At 43.1% G+C, this 17,176-nt stretch overlaps 1 protein-coding gene across 2 annotated transcripts in view; it reads left to right on the forward strand.

Moving 5' to 3' along the window:
• The window catches only part of TULP3 (TUB like protein 3), a 32,411-nt gene extending 27,678 nt beyond the window's left edge, over window positions 1-4,733 (forward strand). For both annotated transcript variants that reach the window (XM_054654386.2, XM_077174143.1), the window contains 2 exons: window positions 1,826-1,997; window positions 2,557-4,733. In XM_054654386.2, the coding sequence (XP_054510361.1) occupies window positions 1,826-1,997; window positions 2,557-2,690 (306 nt within the window). In that variant the 3' untranslated portion in view covers window positions 2,691-4,733. The remainder of the gene's footprint in view (window positions 1-1,825; window positions 1,998-2,556) is intronic.
• Window positions 4,734-17,176: the final 12,443 nt, after the last annotated feature.

A 17,176-nucleotide genomic window follows, 5' to 3' on the forward strand; every position in this document is an offset into this window, starting at 1 on the left:
GGCCAGGGCTTTAGCAAGTCTCCTGGAGAATAAATACAATGTCGCCTAAATGTGTTGATTAATTTTTTCTTGCCTTCTGCCTAATCTGTAGCTTTCTGAATGGTATTTGTATGGGTCCTTTGGGCAGCCTAAATATGATTTACTTCTCTCTCCCTTGTTGCTGTTGCACCTACAAGCTGCCCTCATGGTGAGACCCTGTTGTGCTGAGGGCTGGATGAACACTGGACACGCTTGCTTCTCCCAGGAGCTCGCATTCTTAACCAGGATGTGGATTGTGACAGATAGGCAATAGACAGATTAGGTACTGCTGGTGCAATAGCAAGGGAATAAATACATTTTTGATCAGAATGCTGTTAGCTTTTTTTGTAGAAGCAGCAGAAAAGGAGGATTCTTGAGGAAGAAGGAGGGATGAGGAGAAGACAGAGTTTTGTTGTGACTATTTAGTGAGGATTTCTCATAGATATGAGAGAGGCGTTAGAGCTAAAAGCTTACAGAAGAAGTATCTGAAGGTACGTTAAGGTGTGTGATGAAAATTGTGAGGTTCCCTTAATGTGGGTTTTATGTTTGGTGAGAGAAGACCAAAAGGCAGAAAGAAAAGGTACCAACTGAAAGGCATGGTCAATGTTTTAAGCTAGAAAGTGGTATTTGCAGCCATGTTGAGAGTAGATATGGGTAGGACAAGAACATGTTTCCTGAGGTCAGAGAAAAAAAATCTTAAAGAATGGAAATAGAGAGTCATGACAGCCCAGAAAAGAGATTTAATTCTTGTGAATGGTCAGAAAAATTGTGTCTGGAAGTGCTCATTTATTCATTGTCTTTGAGTTGGTGTTGCCATCTCTCCTATTAGTACAGTAATGTTTCCATGGACCTGCCTTAAATTTTCTCCCCTAAATTTAAATGCACTTGGTGCAGTTGGTGCCAGTTCTTAGGGGTTTGGTTTGCATTTTTAAAAAGTAAATAAAGATAAAACTAAAAAGTAACTAAACTGAACAGGAAGTTTTATTTAGGTTATCCTCAAAAATCTGCTATGGTATCTTTGTATAACACTGAAGCACATACTATAGCCATATCAGTCAGCCCTCCACAACAGGTTGTTTTCTGTTGTTTTGAGCATTTTTTCCTATTAGTACCTTAAGCTTGGACTCTTTTTCTTCAGAGTTTTAACATATATCGTTTTGATTTTATTTCTTGCAGAACTTTTAAAATTAAATCATATGTCATGTTTCACTACAATCTGAATCTCCTTGTAATTCATTGTTTGTCAAATTTAATATGCTGGTTTACTTCCTTTTTGTATGTTCTTGGTTTTATTTGTCTCTGATTTTCATACTGGGCATCACTCATTAGACCCAATAGGATGACATTTAACCTTACATTCTACTGCAACCTTTGGACTTTCTACTGAAGCACCTCAGGGCCTGGCATTATGCAGTTAAATGTGGATTATTTTCTTTTATTTCAAAGTTTGCAGTGTTAGAAATGGAAACTGTATGCAACAGGATCAGAGAAAGATTATGAGACTCAGAAGTAATTCATGCCAGCAGGATGGCAATTATCTGTGGACTCTGAATTACTCCCTTTCCTGTACACACACTTCCTTCCCTATCACTCTTTTTACTTTATTGAGTGAAAAGAATGCTTGGACTGGGAATCTATGAAAGTATCTTCCTGGTACTTGCAAAAAGTATTCAGTAGGACTGAGTTTAAGTGATATCAGTGTGTTTCATTAAACAGGGAATGAAGTGACAGTCCACACACAAGAGGGGTGGTACTCAGAGGCAGAAACATTCCAAATCTGATAAATGTATTTCTTTCTTCTGAACAGGAGCATGAGGGTCTGCTGTCAAAATGGCAAAACAAAAATTTAGAGAACCTCATTGAATTGCACAACAAGGCTCCAGTCTGGAATGATGACACTCAATCTTATGTTTTGAACTTCCATGGGAGGGTCACTCAGGCCTCAGTGAAGAACTTCCAGATTGTCCATGACAATGACCGTAAGAGTCTGGGGGAGAGTGTGTGGGACTTACTTAAACAGGGAGAACCTAATTTATTTCATGAGGATTGGGAGGAATAGGACACCCTTCCTAGAGGAGGGAAACTGGGTAAAGGAAGCTAGTTTGTGATTACTGGGGACTTCTGAGCTGTCAGGAAAATTATATAAGGCCTCCTTTTTTTCTGGGGTGGATGCAGACTCTGCTGTCCATAACTGCAGCAAAAGAGGGGGCAAATGAAAGCTTCCTGAAGTGAAAGACAAGGTCCAATACAGCACCTTCAGAGTAGCAAAAGAATGGTTTGAGCTTTGGTTCTGAGAAGAAAAATCTCTAGAATAGCACAGTCACTCTAGAGGACAGATTTCAAGGCCACTCTGGTGAGAAAGGATGGATAGACCAACCACATATATTTGGGACTGGCAGATGTGGGGAGAGATTGTGGTTGGGTTTTGTTTTGCTGCTTTTTTTTTTTTTTTTTTTTTTTTTTTTTTTTTTTTGTGGTTTATTATTTTCTTTTGCTTCACTGTGAAATTGTTCATCTCTGAATGTCTTTTCTCCCCAGCTGACTACATCGTGATGCAGTTTGGTCGTGTAGCAGAAGATGTGTTCACTCTGGACTATAATTACCCTCTCTGTGCTCTTCAGGCTTTTGCTATTGGACTCTCCAGCTTTGACAGTAAATTGGTCTGTGAGTGAGGGACAACAGACATGAAACATGGAACTCACTCCCACCCCTACATCTTGTAAGAGTTGCAGGTGTAGCAATGAAGAGCATATTGGAAGGGAAATGGAGGACAGACTTCTGCAGGCTTATTAGAAAACCAATTCCAGCCTTCAGAGCATTGTGGGAGTTGACAGCAGACCACCTTGGGAGCAACCTCTGTATGGACTGTAGAAGAGCAAGAAATCTAGGTGATGTTTCTGTCATTGGTGTTGATTCTGCTTTTAGAATCCTTATTTACAGATGCTGCATGAGAGTGGGCTAAGCCCACTTTTTGGAACTCCTTGCAGCTAGAATTAGAAAAATAATGGCAAAATGTTCATTTACTTTGAAGCTTCCACAAAGCCTGAGAGATGATGCTACTCAAGAGTTCCTAAGAAAATAAACTCAGAAAATTAGAGAACAGCTGGAATTGGCTCTAATACAACACTTTTACTCTGTGGAATGATTGTCTGCTAAGACTGATACTCCATTTCCCTTTCAGTATTCTAATTTCTGTCCATCCCTTGACAGTCTTTTTACCAAACTAAGAACAATCAAATCTGAAACATTCCCTTTTCAGTGGGTGATATTATATTCATTGCTACTTCTGTTACTTCTAACCATGTGAAAAATGAGACTGAATAGATGATAGAATCTGGCTGAATTTGGCAGAAAATAGTATTGTAACAATATACAGTACCACTTCTGAAAAGCAGTGTTCTGATTGGTTGAATCTAGACTGTAAACTGATGAAAAATATTTTAATTATGCCATTGTTCATGAAATTTGCTACATTTTTAGGTATACGTTTGTGACCAATTTTATTTTTTTTAATGTGAGATTATCTCAAGGCATGACATATTAAAGTAGATTTTGAATAAATAATTTTAACCTGCCTATAAGAAGGAGTTACCTCAAAAAGAGATTACAGGTATTTTCAAAGGCATTGGTAAGTTTATTGTAATTGTACCACAAGGCTCTGCAATGTGTCCTTCCAATGTTCCATTTTTAATACTGGATGTACAGTATGGAGACTGTGTCACAGCATGGAACACTTGATTCATGTGGCCTTAACTCACCAGAGTGGATTGCAGCACGGTGTGGCCTGGAGGCCTCAGTGCACGCATCTTCTGTGTACTGAAGCACAGAATATTACTGTCTTGCCTGCTTCTTGCCTATTACCCATATTCACAATAGTTTGGAGAAGTCTGTCCCTCTACTGAGACAAGAATTAGGTGTTCTCCAGCTTTGGATATTGTCCTTGTCAGCATACTAACTCTGTTTCAAGCTGCAAAGAGCAGATATATTGCTTTTGGTCTCTGGAATCTTTGCAATGGTAGATATCACTTGTGCTTTCAAACTAACAAAACTTTGTGAAGACGTTTTCTGATATTGCCAGAAAGAATAATGATCATAGTCACAAAGTAAATGCTGTATTTAACTGTAAAATAATGAATTGAGGCTGAGAAGTCCAGCTCTTGTATCTTTCAGATGAGCATTTTTCAGTAGCTGCTGAGATATTTCCTTGAGATGATCTTATCAGAAAAGCAGTCTGTGAAGAGAACTTGAATGCTGATGGATCTGTTTTGTGCCTTCCTGCTCATCAGGCTGAGGATGAGACCTGGCAGTGCTTTCCAACTGTGCTCTCCTGAAGTCTTGGCTGATGGGTCTGCATTCCCTCTGCCCATCCAGGAAAGGAAGTCAGTTTGTGTACCTGTCTGATTATTTTTCTGACTAGGAATGTGTGAAAGAAATTGCCTTATGTTATTTTGGGGTGACCTGAAGGCAGGATGCTAATTTCTGATTCAAGATGATTTTCTGTGTGCCCAGAAAGCATCCTTTTATTTAATTAGCCTTGTCAGCAGTGACTCTTCAAGCTATTTCTTGACATCAAATGATCATGTCACGGCCCCTCAGTCAAATTATGCAGACAGATGAACTGATTCAGTCATCTTTATCAGATACTGTTTTACATTAATTGTATTTATAACTTTTATATCTAAATGAAAATAAACTAATTTATATATTGAAAAGTCTTTAATTCTAAATTATTGTTTTTATTTTGCTGTCACTTGTGGGTGTACTTTGTTCCTTCTCTGTGATTTAATACCTCAGTTTCTTTCTATTTCTTGAATATCATAATTTTCTTCTTACTCTTTTCCTTTGTAATTCTCAGTTCACATTCTTTGTGGTGTTGGATATTTTTCCCATACACTTGGAAATCTGGGAATAAATGTAAGGGTAGTCTCTCTAATACTTTTATCCTCTCCCTCCCCAAATATTATCAGGTATTGCTGTAGTTCTTGGTTTCTATTTGATTGTTTAAGCTAGTTAAATTTCTCTGCCCCATGTTTCTAATGTTTTTCCCAGCATCCAGCTAGGGCATTTGAGCTGGTCCTTACTGCATTGTCCCACCTTCCATCTGAACCCATTCAACTGTTGAAGCACATAAGTTAATGTTTTCTGAATCAGATACTGAAGTCATACAAGGCTAGGAAGAACATCAAGTTGAAGTGGTTATATTTTCCTGTTTCCACTGAGAGAGGTACGAACCTCAATAAGAGGAGATATGATGGATCTGATAATCAAAAACTGGCACAGCTCTCAACATGCAAGCCCTATTCTTCAAGCACCTCTGTTTTTTCCACTATTTCCATCTGAGCCAAATTAGCCCTAAAGGGAAGAGAAAATAAAGTGGGAAACATGACTGGGCACTTGTTCTTAACACAGTAATATTAGTTGAATACGTGCAAATGTAGCATGCTAGAAATCCCAGCAAGATCTTAAAAAAGCATATTAAATGGTTAAACTGGAGTCCTAAAGGCAAGCCTAGAAGATGGAAATGGCTCTTAGGCTGTTATAGGCTCTTGGGCTTACAAACATAAAAGACAGTGAATTATTTCTTGTGCTTTTAGGGCTGTCTCACTCTCATTGAAGTTTTACTGCTGAATTTGGTAGCAGTAGGACAGGATGTTTTGCTGCTGTTAGTATAATTATTATACCTATACTAATAATTAATTAATATGCTCCTCTACTTGCTGGGATTAACAGCTCTGTAAATCTCTCAGATGACATTGAATTAGGTTTCCTGTTCCTGATACAGAAGACAAGCAAAACCCTTCCCTGTGATTTACAAGTTGAGTTAAGAGTTTGTGTTGTAGTCCTGTGAAACAGAGCTATGGACAGATTCCTTCTTTCGCAGAGTCAGGAATCTCATCTTTGCCACAGGATCAAACTGTACCTAACTGCAGTTTGGAACTAGTTCAGAACTAAGAAAGTCCCTTAAGTAAAACTAGGGCTAAGAGGTTTGGCCCAGCATACAGTTATGAAAAAGAGTAGGAAAGCAACACTGATGTGTAAGGGCTCCCTTACTAACAGGGAAAACAACCAGCTCCCACTGTGAGGTGGCAATGACTGAAACCCCTGCCAGGAAAGAAGGCAGAGATCCTGTGCCAGTGTTAACTCTTGCATCTTTTGAACTGTACACTCTATAGTTTCTGTTTTCTCATTGCATCCCTCAAGGTGTTCTATATAGAGTTATTATTTCCTCCCTGGAAGCTGGAGGTCACTTCTTCTGTTCCAAAATGGGAGAAAGATCCAGAAGCAGACTAACTTCACCAACATGCTTTAAGGTAAAGGCTATGGTAACCATAAGCTATGGTAATTTAACATTCAATTTAGAATGTTCAATTTAACGTTCAATTTTTGTATTCATAAATGGGTGAATATATTCCAGAAGCTGAAATTTTTGATCATTTAATTTGATTCAATTAACATCTCCATACAAGGCAACCCATTGCACTGTCCACAACAAAACAGCTGAAAATTTTGGAGAAAACAAAGGATTTTTTTTAAAGCTTGATTGAATTGAGCCCTCTGTTTATTATAGGGAAAGTAATAGTAATTTACTATGGGGGGAAAAAAGGGCTTTATTTTAAAAACTCCATAAGAAAATCATACTGATAGAGTACAAATAGGGTTGGGGAATTAATCTGATAAGTTTGCCCAACTCTCTCAGCTTTCTGTTCTAAGCAGAATTGTTTAGCTCTGCATTATGTCCAGTAAAAAAACCCAAACTAACCACCACTAAAAAACCTGTATTCTCCTGAGTGAATTTCCATCTGCAACTGACTGAAGTCCTCCAAACAATTTGTGTGATGATTCACAGGAAGGAATAGGTTTCAATTCCTTCTCTTTGAGCTGTGTTGGTTTGGCAAGGAAATAGGAGCAAAACAATGTTAGTCACATAATTATGAGACCTGGCCTAGAATTCCCACTGAATATATATGGTGAGAAGTGAATTACCTTTCATATACATAGTGTTTTTTTAAAATACATCTTAATAGAAAATATAGCTTTTTAAATATATCTTAATAGAAACAGTGACTAAAGGGCTTTATATAAAAAAACAACAAAACACACACCCCGAAAATCATTTCACTGAATGTTGTGACATCATCTTATTTATATTGTATATACTCTTCATTTCTACAGTTGTATCAGAAAATCTTATTTTTATGTAAGTCATGGGTTTTGCCATCTTGTTTCTGAGGCCTTAGGACACATTTAGGACCTGTTTCCAGGGCTCTGCAATTTTCACTGCAATTTGAAAGAGTTAGGAACTTTTTTAGCTTTGTGTTCCTACAAAAAAACCTCAGTTTCTTCAATATAGTGATATTTTAAAGAAAGCCAGCTATGTTATAACTCTTCACAGGTAGTTCCCGCCACTTGTGGCAAAATCACTTGCCGGAGCCGTGGAAAAGTTTGGTTTGCTGATGCAGCTGCATTCCCCGACCTGCTGCTAGGACGTAGCTACATTTACTAAACTTGCTGGTGTTTCCTCTGCTTTTGTTTTGGGGATGTGGCTTTTCAACCCTCGTGCGATTCTCAGTCTCATATCGGCATTTTCTAGCGCAGCACGCTGGCATTCCTGTATGAACAGGTAGGAAAGGAGCAGCTCCGACGTGAGACTGAGAAAAGCCACGGGGAGACACCGCTTTGCGGGTGGGTGGGCGAGTACTTTATCGGGCTGGGGCTGTTTGTTCCGCAGTGGCTCCGCGGTGCTGGCTGGGAATCACGGCGGGTCTCTGGGGGGGAATCACGGCCGCTCTCTGAGGGGCTCCGCAGCCGCCGGGCCGCGCCTGGCGCGCAGGGGGGAGCCCGGGAGCCGCGTCCCTGCCCGGGCAGCGCGGCGCTGTCCCCGGGGCCGAAGCGCCTTCACGGGCGCTTGGCCCATGGCCCCAGGGGGATAGCACCAGGCAAGCGGCGGCGTTCCCGGGGATCCGAGGCCGGCCCGTCCGGGCCGCTCACTCCAAGTTCTCCCGCGCCGGGCGCTGTGCCTGCTCTCGATTCCTGGAGGCGGCGGCGGCGTCCCGCCCGCTCCCGGCGCTGCCGAGCCGCCCCCTTCCCCCGCTCCCGGCCGCCCGCCCGGAGTTTCCTTCCCCCGCCCCCGCGGGCCCCTCTTCCGGCCATTGCCCGCGTTCCCTCCGCCCCGGTCACACACGGCCCCCGGCCGAGGAGCGCCCGGCCCCGCTGGGTTTTGTTCCCAACTCCGCCTCGGCCCTTCTCCCGCTGTCCCCCGCCCCCCGCCAGTCCCCTCCCAGCCCCGTCCCAGCCCCGGCCTTAGCCGGCAGTCCCTCCCTCCCTCGGCCGCCTTCATTTCATACCAACTCTCATTCCTCGCATTCCTCACTTCCTCCTTTCAAACTCCAGGGGAAATAAAAACCCTCCCTTTTCCTCCCAAACTCCTGCCCGGCCGCCCCCCCGCCCCGCCGCCGCCCGGGCTCGCCGTCCCGCCGGCCGCGCCGCGCTCCTCAGGTGAGTGTGCGCTTTGTGCCTCCGCTCCCGCCGGCCCGGCTGCCCCCCCGCTCCCATCCCATTCCATCCCATCCCATTCCATCCCCTCCCGGCCACCCGCCCGGCCCGGCATTGTTCGCCTCTCCCCGCCGCCGCGGGACCGGCAAGGGGGAGCCCCGCGGGCCCACCCCGGAGCCGCTCCTCGCCAACTTTTTTTCTGTGCGACTTGGCGGCGGCGACGATGCCGAGCGGGAGGCTGACCCGCCCGCTCCCCCGTCCCAGCCCCCGCTCCCACCCCTGCGGGCGCGGAGGTGGGGATCGGGCGGGAGCGAGGGGCAGGCGCGCACTAACAGCGCTCGGTGCTCTCTCGGCAGAAAGTCCTGGAGCTGAAGGAGGATTTGAAGCCGGTCCCCGCTGCCCCTGCGGAACAGCAGCCGCTCTTGCCTCGCTCAGGTCGGGACACGCCGTTCCACGATGGCTTTGGCGCGGGTGCCTGCGGGAGACGGGCTGGAAGGGTGGGTGCGGAGCCGCTCGTGTGCGACAGGCGAGGCACAGGCGTACAAAGGAAGCGATGGGAACATCCTCAATGGAGCCTCCGGCGGCTTCCCCCGCCGGGAAGGGGCTGCCGGCGCTGCCACTTCGGGAACTCGGTCGCTGAAAACTGCAGCGCTGATGGGAAGGGGGGAAGAAATAGCGGTTTCTGTATGGTTCGTAGAAATGCGCTTGGGGAGGGTGGAAAGGAGGAGCGGTACTTAATGTAGTAAATTTTAATGTAAATTATGGACGATGGTTTCGGGGGGAAAAATAGAGCAAAAAAAATCATAATGAAGCTTATCTGTATGAAGTACGTAGGTTGTTGTAGGACATTTACCAAAAGATGAGGGGATGTTTTCCCAGTTCAGTTATTCTGAAGTTAGAGTTGAGTTTTGGTGGCATGCCACAGGAAAGGATTAAAGAAACCCCAAACAAACCGAGCGCGCACACAAAAAAACCAAACAAAAACCTTTCCGGAGTAATCTTTTATCTTATGCAGATGATTCCGTTTAAAAAGTTTCTTGCATGGGATGCTAAAGATGAGGCTTTTTTTGCAGAATACGGAAGAAGTGTAACTCTACATGTTTTACGGACTTCTGTAAAGTATTTTATAGTGAACGATCACATATGTTAAATAAAAACCCTAACAAAAACAAAGTAAAACTCAGAACTAACCACAACTAATTACAACTTTGTTTTTGTTTAACCTGGAGTTACACTTATGTTACTTTCTAACTTTAAGAGTTGGGTTCTGCGACTCCTCTACAAATAAGCGATGCAAAATACTTGTGAAGTGCAGGGGGCTGAACAGGAGGAAAGGAGATTTAGGGATTTTATTTATGTGTCTGTGTGCAGAGTGAGCAGAGCATTGGTTCACCTGTCTGTCCATCTGTCTGGGTAGATCTGAGAGGTTTTATTGTTCTCCCGCAGAAGGAAGTGGGCAGCAGGACAGGGCAGAGAGTAACAGGGAGGAGCGAGAGGAGCAGAACAAGGTGGAGGGCACAGTGGGTACACAGCAAGTGCTGGGGCTGGGCTGATGCTGCTCTACACTCACCTGTGCAATTAAAGCCTTTTGGTCTCGATAGCTTGTTCTCATGACAGAGAAGAGCCTGGGATTGTCCTGTAGTGAATACAGAGGGATTTATTTATTAGGGCTGCTTGATGCTAAGGGACTGGTTTTCTCTGGAATTCGGGTTGGCGGAGTGAAGGGCAGCCAATCACCTTCTCAGGTTGTTTTGCAGTGGGTGCAATCACCTCTTCAGGTTTTCCTAAATCCCAATGGGAATGGCTCCCTCAAACTTGAGCATTCAACTGTTTTATCAATCTCTAAACCGGGCTATCAGCTCATTGTTTGTCTCCTCTTGGAGGTGATCCTGGAAGTAAATAAATGTGTGTGAGAATGGTTACTAGGAATTTCTCCGCTGTCTTGGATCCTGCCACTATTTTTGATTTTTAAATTACTGCTACAGATGGTTTTGAAGTAATTTAGGCTGTTATTGTGATAAGCATTTCAATGTTGCTGTATTGAAGAACATCTATGGGAAAATGGTATGAAAATAGTTCTCCCAAGCTTTAAAGGGAAAAAGGGCTTCGTGTCACAGTATCTTGTCTGTGGCTTACATAAAATCACAGTTGCTGTTGGTTTTCTTACTCAGGTACTAGTTTCACAGAATTCAAGCAGAGTAAGTAGAGTTTTGAGAGGGTTGCTGAAAAGTACTTTTTCCACGAGTTACAGCTTTCAACTCTGTTTGCATGCTCATTCACAGCTTTCCTTCCTTGGTATTACGTGTCCTTTTTTGTATCTTTCAGCTCTTGGTTCCATCCCAGTGTAAGCCAAGGGGTGGGTCCACAAAGGTTTCAGCTGGCACTGCTGTGGACGTGTCCCCAGAGCCTCAAAGTACCCATTTCCTTACTTGTCACATCTCTGTGCTTTGTCACTGGCAGGGACACTGGCACTGCTGTTCACTGCCCCGGGACTGATCCAGAGGAAAAGTAATGCTCTTAGCAAGTTTTATCACTTTTAGCAAGTTGGTTTTCAGCCACATCTGTTCGTTCTCCAGTGAAGTTAATCATATGGTCATGTGCTGGTGTGTCTGGAGAAGGGGGTGCAGTGACTAGGAGGGGAAGGGTGGGAGAAGAATGGGGACATTTTAACAACATTGCCATTTTTCCCTACCATAAGTAGTTCTTTGGACCATGTTTACAGTAGCTCTTGTGAGAGCAATACAATTTTCTGTTTTATCTGACCATGACTTATCTTAAAAATGTAAAATTTAGTATTACCTCTTTTTAAAGATCTATTATACTTTGTCCATAGCTCATGTTTGTCTTTTGTTCATTTGTTAGGTTTGGGGTTTGGTTTGGTTCGGTTTTTCCCTCCCACTCCCCCATGGCATGTAAAAGTTTTCTGGGGCAAGTCTTTCATCACCCCGTGTACATCAGAAAAGTTTTCTTACTCTACTGCATCAGTTTTTGCCTTGGTGTGTATTTCTCTGAAGTGATTGGTTATTATTTCTCTCTGCTTTTACATCTCCTAAGTGCTTACAAGCTACTTAATGAGGGTATAATAATAATATTTTTCAATTTTCTAGGTCTAATTAACGGGGGTGTTTTATACTCTACACTTTCTTCATTTATCTGTGTTTCTTTGTCAGAATGAGATCCAATATTCCACGAGTTGGAGTGATTCATCTCTCTTCCTTGCCTGAAGCGATATCTGAGCCCAGGCAGATTAAAGTCACATTGGTCATTTTGCAGAAGCATTTGCTTGCAGACAATTCTCTCATTTGTTCAGCATTCTCACTCTTGCTTGTCTTTAGCTCCTGCTTCTGGCAGGGCTTTTTCCTTGATTTTATATCTGGGTTTTCTTTGCATTACTTTTCCAACATAGTCCTATTTGTCTCCCTTGCTTCTTTTGTTTTCTTTTTTACACTAACACCCTTTGAATTGTTTCTACCCACTGGGGCTTGTAAACTTCATTCTGTATCATTTGCAAGTTTCTTTAACATTACTTTGAGTCAGTCTTAGTTCTTTATTTAAGATGTCAAAGACAACTGGACTAGCAAAGATCCCTGCAGCATCCCAGTAGATGCCCTCTGTATCTGTTGGTTCTGTTTGTATCTCATATATCATATATATAATTATGCATAGTTTGGAAACCATTAGTTAATTTTCTAACAATATGATCAGTGCTCTCCAAAGCCAATCTGAAGTAATTTCTAGCTGTGATTTCTGTGGAGAGTAACAAATGCTATTTTAAATCTAAACTTATTGCTTTGGTCGCTGTGTTCTTTTCATTCTTTACCTTCACAGCATTTCTATCTTCCTTTGAGGAGCAATCAGGTTTATTAGGACTTACAGTAATGGATGTTCATATATTTGCAACTTCTGCCAACTAAGTAAATGCCCAGCATGTTCCTTTGTAGAGCCTTGTAAAAAAGCCATGAGTTGGCATGCATGGAGCTCATTACAAGATCTGAGAGTAGATTATTAGAAAGAGTTTTTTAGGGGTAGGTGGTGGTGTTTTGAGTTCTTGGGGTTTTTTGGGGATGGGGGGAGGGTTTGGTAGGTTTTTGGTTTTATTGTTCCTGCCCCTTGGGTCCTCCTTTTTCTGGAGATGATGCAGTCACTCCCCTTTGTTTTTAACACCATATGAATTAGACGTTTTCCTGCTAGGGAGGGGCAGGTTTTCCAGTTCCTGGTGCTACTGGCTGAGTCACTGGCTCTGTTTTTCTGTTCTCTTGTAGGTTTATAATTACCTTGTTCTTACCTTCGTTAGAATGTGATTGCCAAAGGGTAGGTGTTTTACCCTCCTGTATTTCTGAGACATGAGTGCCAGTGGCTTTCAGAGCCTGGGTGCAAGCCTTCAGAACATCTGCTTTGCTATTGCCAAAGAGAAAATAAATCAGCGTAGCCCTCAAAGTGCCTCCCTTCCAACAGTATGGTAACTATTAATGACAGATGTCCAGGCAAACTGTAATCTCTTGTAACCTGGACTGCTTGAACTAAAGAGGAAATGTCAAGAGAATGTGGAGCAGGTGTATACTGAAATGGAAAGGGAGGATTTATTAATGTGTCCTAACTTCATTTTACCTGATCATACATCTCTGTAAGCTCATTGAAATAAAGCTCATTTGTACCAGACTAGCAGGACTTAGGCAGATCTTTTGGTTTGAAAATCTTGTCAGCTTAAGGGGAAAAAAAAAAAAAAGGTGTAAAAGAGAGGTTTGTGTAAGGAGATTATATCCAAGCACATTCACTGCTCTTTGAATTATCTTTATGAAAATAAAAAAATTATATTTATTTCTCTGCCTCCACTAGTTTGTGAAGGATTTATGTAATCAGAAGAGAATAACTGCAGGTAGAACATGTAAATCTCTGCTTCTATCCATCCAGTATGCGAACTGAAGAACAGAGTAACAGCATCTTTTTCCACTGCTTTTGGTCACAGGTTTTATTTGTAAGGACATGCTTTAAAAACTGGAGCACAGTCTGTGGTTGGCTGTGTCCCTTTAAGAATCTAGTTTTGCTTGGCTAGCTGCCCTTGTTCTCCTGTAGATTAATCCAGCAGAAGGTATATAACCTGTTGACCTTCCTGGCAAGAAGGGTCTGGAAGGGCAAAGAGATAAATCAGAAGGTTCATACTTTCCTGTAATATCTGGGGACAGGTTTGTTTTTCAGTTTTTGACATTTCTTTTATTATTTTATTATTTTTAACTGATTCCTGCTTGAGGTTTGGGGTTGTAATTACAGATTCTCATGATTTTCATTTGCTTTCTCTGAAATCATTCTGTGTTCAGCAGGTTGGACATGATAGCATGTTTATGCCACATTTAGAGAGAGGAAAGAGTTCTGAACTCAAAATTACACTGGTCTGAATTGAGGATGTCTTTACTGTCCCATGTATCCAACTGGTAGGAGCACTGGAACCTGGCAGAAGTGTCTGGTGTGTGTTAACTAGGAAATTTCACACTGTTTTACAGAAACGTTGGCTTTCCACAGTGTCAGCCTTAAGAACTGAGTGTGTAAACAGTGAATGCTGATCTGCTGCATGATGCAGATGGAGTGTGTACCCCAAAACTGAGCTGGGGTGGTGTCTGGATACCCCGTGGGTAGGGCTCATTCATTTGATGGAGGTGTTTCATTGTGGCTGCTCTTTGCTTAGGCATTGCCTTACAACAAGCATCAAACCCCTTTGAGCTCATGCCTGACTTCTACTAAAATCAAAGCACACGTGTCATTGGTTGACTGAAGGAGGGAAACTCGAAAGAGCACTGAGCATTGGTCCCACTTTATATACCTGTTCTGCCTGCTAGTGATTTGCATTTGTCTTGAGCCTTTAGTAGAGGCTTAGTCCTGACCAGACAGGCCATGCCCACAACACAGACCACCTGCAAGCACCACAGAAAGGGAAATTTGACTGCATTCATGGCTTGTGTCATCGCTGTCTGCCTATTCTCTTGGAAGTCTCATAGCCCAGGTTCAGCTATTTCTTTTCTTGGAGACTGACTAGGGTTTTGGAGCTAAACATTTTCACTGCATTGGATGAAATTTGCAAACACCTGTCTCTTTTCTGAGCTCATGTTCAATTCTGCCATTCATGTCATGGGAAGCTAGGTGTGTCACAGTTGTGAGGCTTTGCTGGAGCATCTATCTTTGAGCCCTAGAGGAGAGATTGAGAAATGTCATGAACAGGAGGCAGGATTAGAAAATAAGAATTTGGTTTCGATATCATGAAGTGGGCATTATTAGTCTCAGCTTAGTGTTACTTGTCAGCAAACCCTTAAAATATGCTCTATTTCTAGACATGAGCCCCTCTGAAGTTACCACTTGCAATTGCAAATCACTTTTAAAGTTAACCTTTTCTTGCCTTGAAGTTCTTGTCTAGATTTTACCCTTATTCTGAATTTTCTATTGGGTGGTTCACTTACATCTTCATCCTCTATTTTTTTCCATAGGTAAAATGAGGGCTTTTGAGCCCATTGGTGAGATTTGCAGAAAAACTGAGTTTCGTTGAGTTTAGGAGCAAGGTTTTTTTAGGTTGCTATTGAAGGTTACCTATCCTTTAATAATTAAGTGAATAATACTCTTTGGGAAGATGCTCAGCTTGATTTCTTTTTGTCTCTAGCTTGGTTTGGTCATTCTCAAGTCATTTTAGTCAATCAATATCTACACTTGCCTGTACCTAAAGGGACAGTTACAATTTTCCTGTGTTAGCTGACACTACCAATGCTTCTGTGAAGGGATGTTGATTGTTTGACTCCCTCCTGGTTCCTTGCTTTCTAACCAGCTCCAGGGAGGATGACTCCTGGGGACTGCTGCACAGGGTGACTAACCATTTTCACCCTGCCACAACCTTCATCTCTTTGGGAAGCTGTGAAACACATGCCACATGTCTTGGAAAGTCAGGGAGAATGGGAGCTCTGGGAACAGTTCCCACATGGGAGATAACAGTGACTCCCCAGGAATTCCACTGTTCCTTTGAGAGCTGGGGCCAGCCCGGTGCGTGGCTCAGTCCCAGCACAACCTGGCAGTGTCAATCTCGGCTGCCCTTGCTGGCTGGTTTTTCTCTCCCAGCTGAGACATAAATCACCCAGTAGTCATTCTGTCACTCCCAGGCTGGTGGCCTTGTGATGTGGCCTGTGCATGGGAGCTGGGCAGGAGCTGCCCATTGCTCAGGATCGACCCCCAGCAGGCCACATCTAGACTGTGGGATCAGAGCTGGCCTTGGGGTTTTGCTGTTGGGTTGTGGGGTTTTTTCCTCCCCTCCTTAGGGCAGCAAGGCTCTGTGCTCTGTTTCCTTTATCTCAAATGTAACTGATTGGATGGTGTGCAAGGCCACACACAGCCTTATCTCATCACATCCTGCTTGACTGCATTATCCAGGGCTGCACTGATGGAAGTCCTCCTCTCTCCTTGCTTTGATTTATATCACTCTGCTGGACACTACATCCTCTCTCTGTTTCAGCCAGAGCTAGCTGCTGCAATAATTTAAGAGTTGTTTTGCTTTGCTCGGGAAGTCAGGTGCCTTTTGAACAGCAGCTGCTGCAGGCAGTTTCGGTGCAGCAAACAAACCGAGCTTGATTTTGTGTTAGGCAGTGTGACAAGCATTCAGCTGGAGCCCAGCCTCCTGTTGGATATGATCTGAGGCGAGTAGTGCTTGTTCCTTTGTAAACCAGTCTTACTCAATGTTGAGACAAAAATCTCACCGTGCAGCCTGTGGATGTAATGAGTTTATTACCTTGACCAATACAGAGAGGCAAATCTCAGTTCTTTCCTCCTTGCCTGGCACTGCTGCTTGCTAAGAGCTTTTACCTCCTCTACAGCCAGTAACGCTTACCTTAACTGGTTTTATTCATGGGATTATGCAGCATTACTCTGCTGTCCTCGGTGGATAGGGCTATTCACAGGGAATAGCCAGCATTACTCAGGATTGCAGGAGGCCTGAGGCAAAAAGTGAGATGACAGCCAGGCTCAGCCCCTGGCTAAGCTGTTATGGAGTGTTTGAGTGAAGCCCTCTCAAGAGGCCCAGTGAACTGCACCCATCCATCTGCACTATCTCCAGGTTGCTTTAATGATGGGAGTGCAGCTCCTAAGGAGCCTGAGGAACTGGTTGCTGTCTGGTGCTGCAAAAGTGCTGTTACCTTCCTAGGAACAGTTCAGTGGTCTTGCTTCAGTTGCATTCTTAATTTTTTTCTGTAGAGACTCTATAAACATATCCATGATTTTTTCCTCTTTTGTCTGCAAGCCTTCACCAATCTTATTTATCGTTGAATACTTGCTTTCCCCACCTTTTCCCTTTCCAGTATGTTTTTCCTGCAGTCCTTGAGTTGCACCATCTGGGAGCTACTCATCTACTGATTGCATTAATTTTTCTCTTTCAGAGGAACTAAACTATTCTTGTAGTGTCTCATAGAATTTCCCAGTCTTCTTCCTCTGGTAAGTTTGACTGCTATCTTCCATCTTGTACCTCGAGTAATAGGTTTCTATTACTAAACCCGAATCTTCTTGTATCACTGCATTGTGTAAGTTCATTTGCGAGGTGTTCTGGATGGGAGTAAGTGGCTGGTTGCTCCTGTTTCCAGGTTTTCTTATTGTTTTATATATATATATATATATATATATATATAATAAACTTTATAGTTTGAGA

This window comes from Agelaius phoeniceus, chromosome 2, assembly GCF_051311805.1.
Source record: "Agelaius phoeniceus isolate bAgePho1 chromosome 2, bAgePho1.hap1, whole genome shotgun sequence".
Taxonomy (NCBI): Eukaryota; Metazoa; Chordata; class Aves; order Passeriformes; family Icteridae; genus Agelaius; species Agelaius phoeniceus.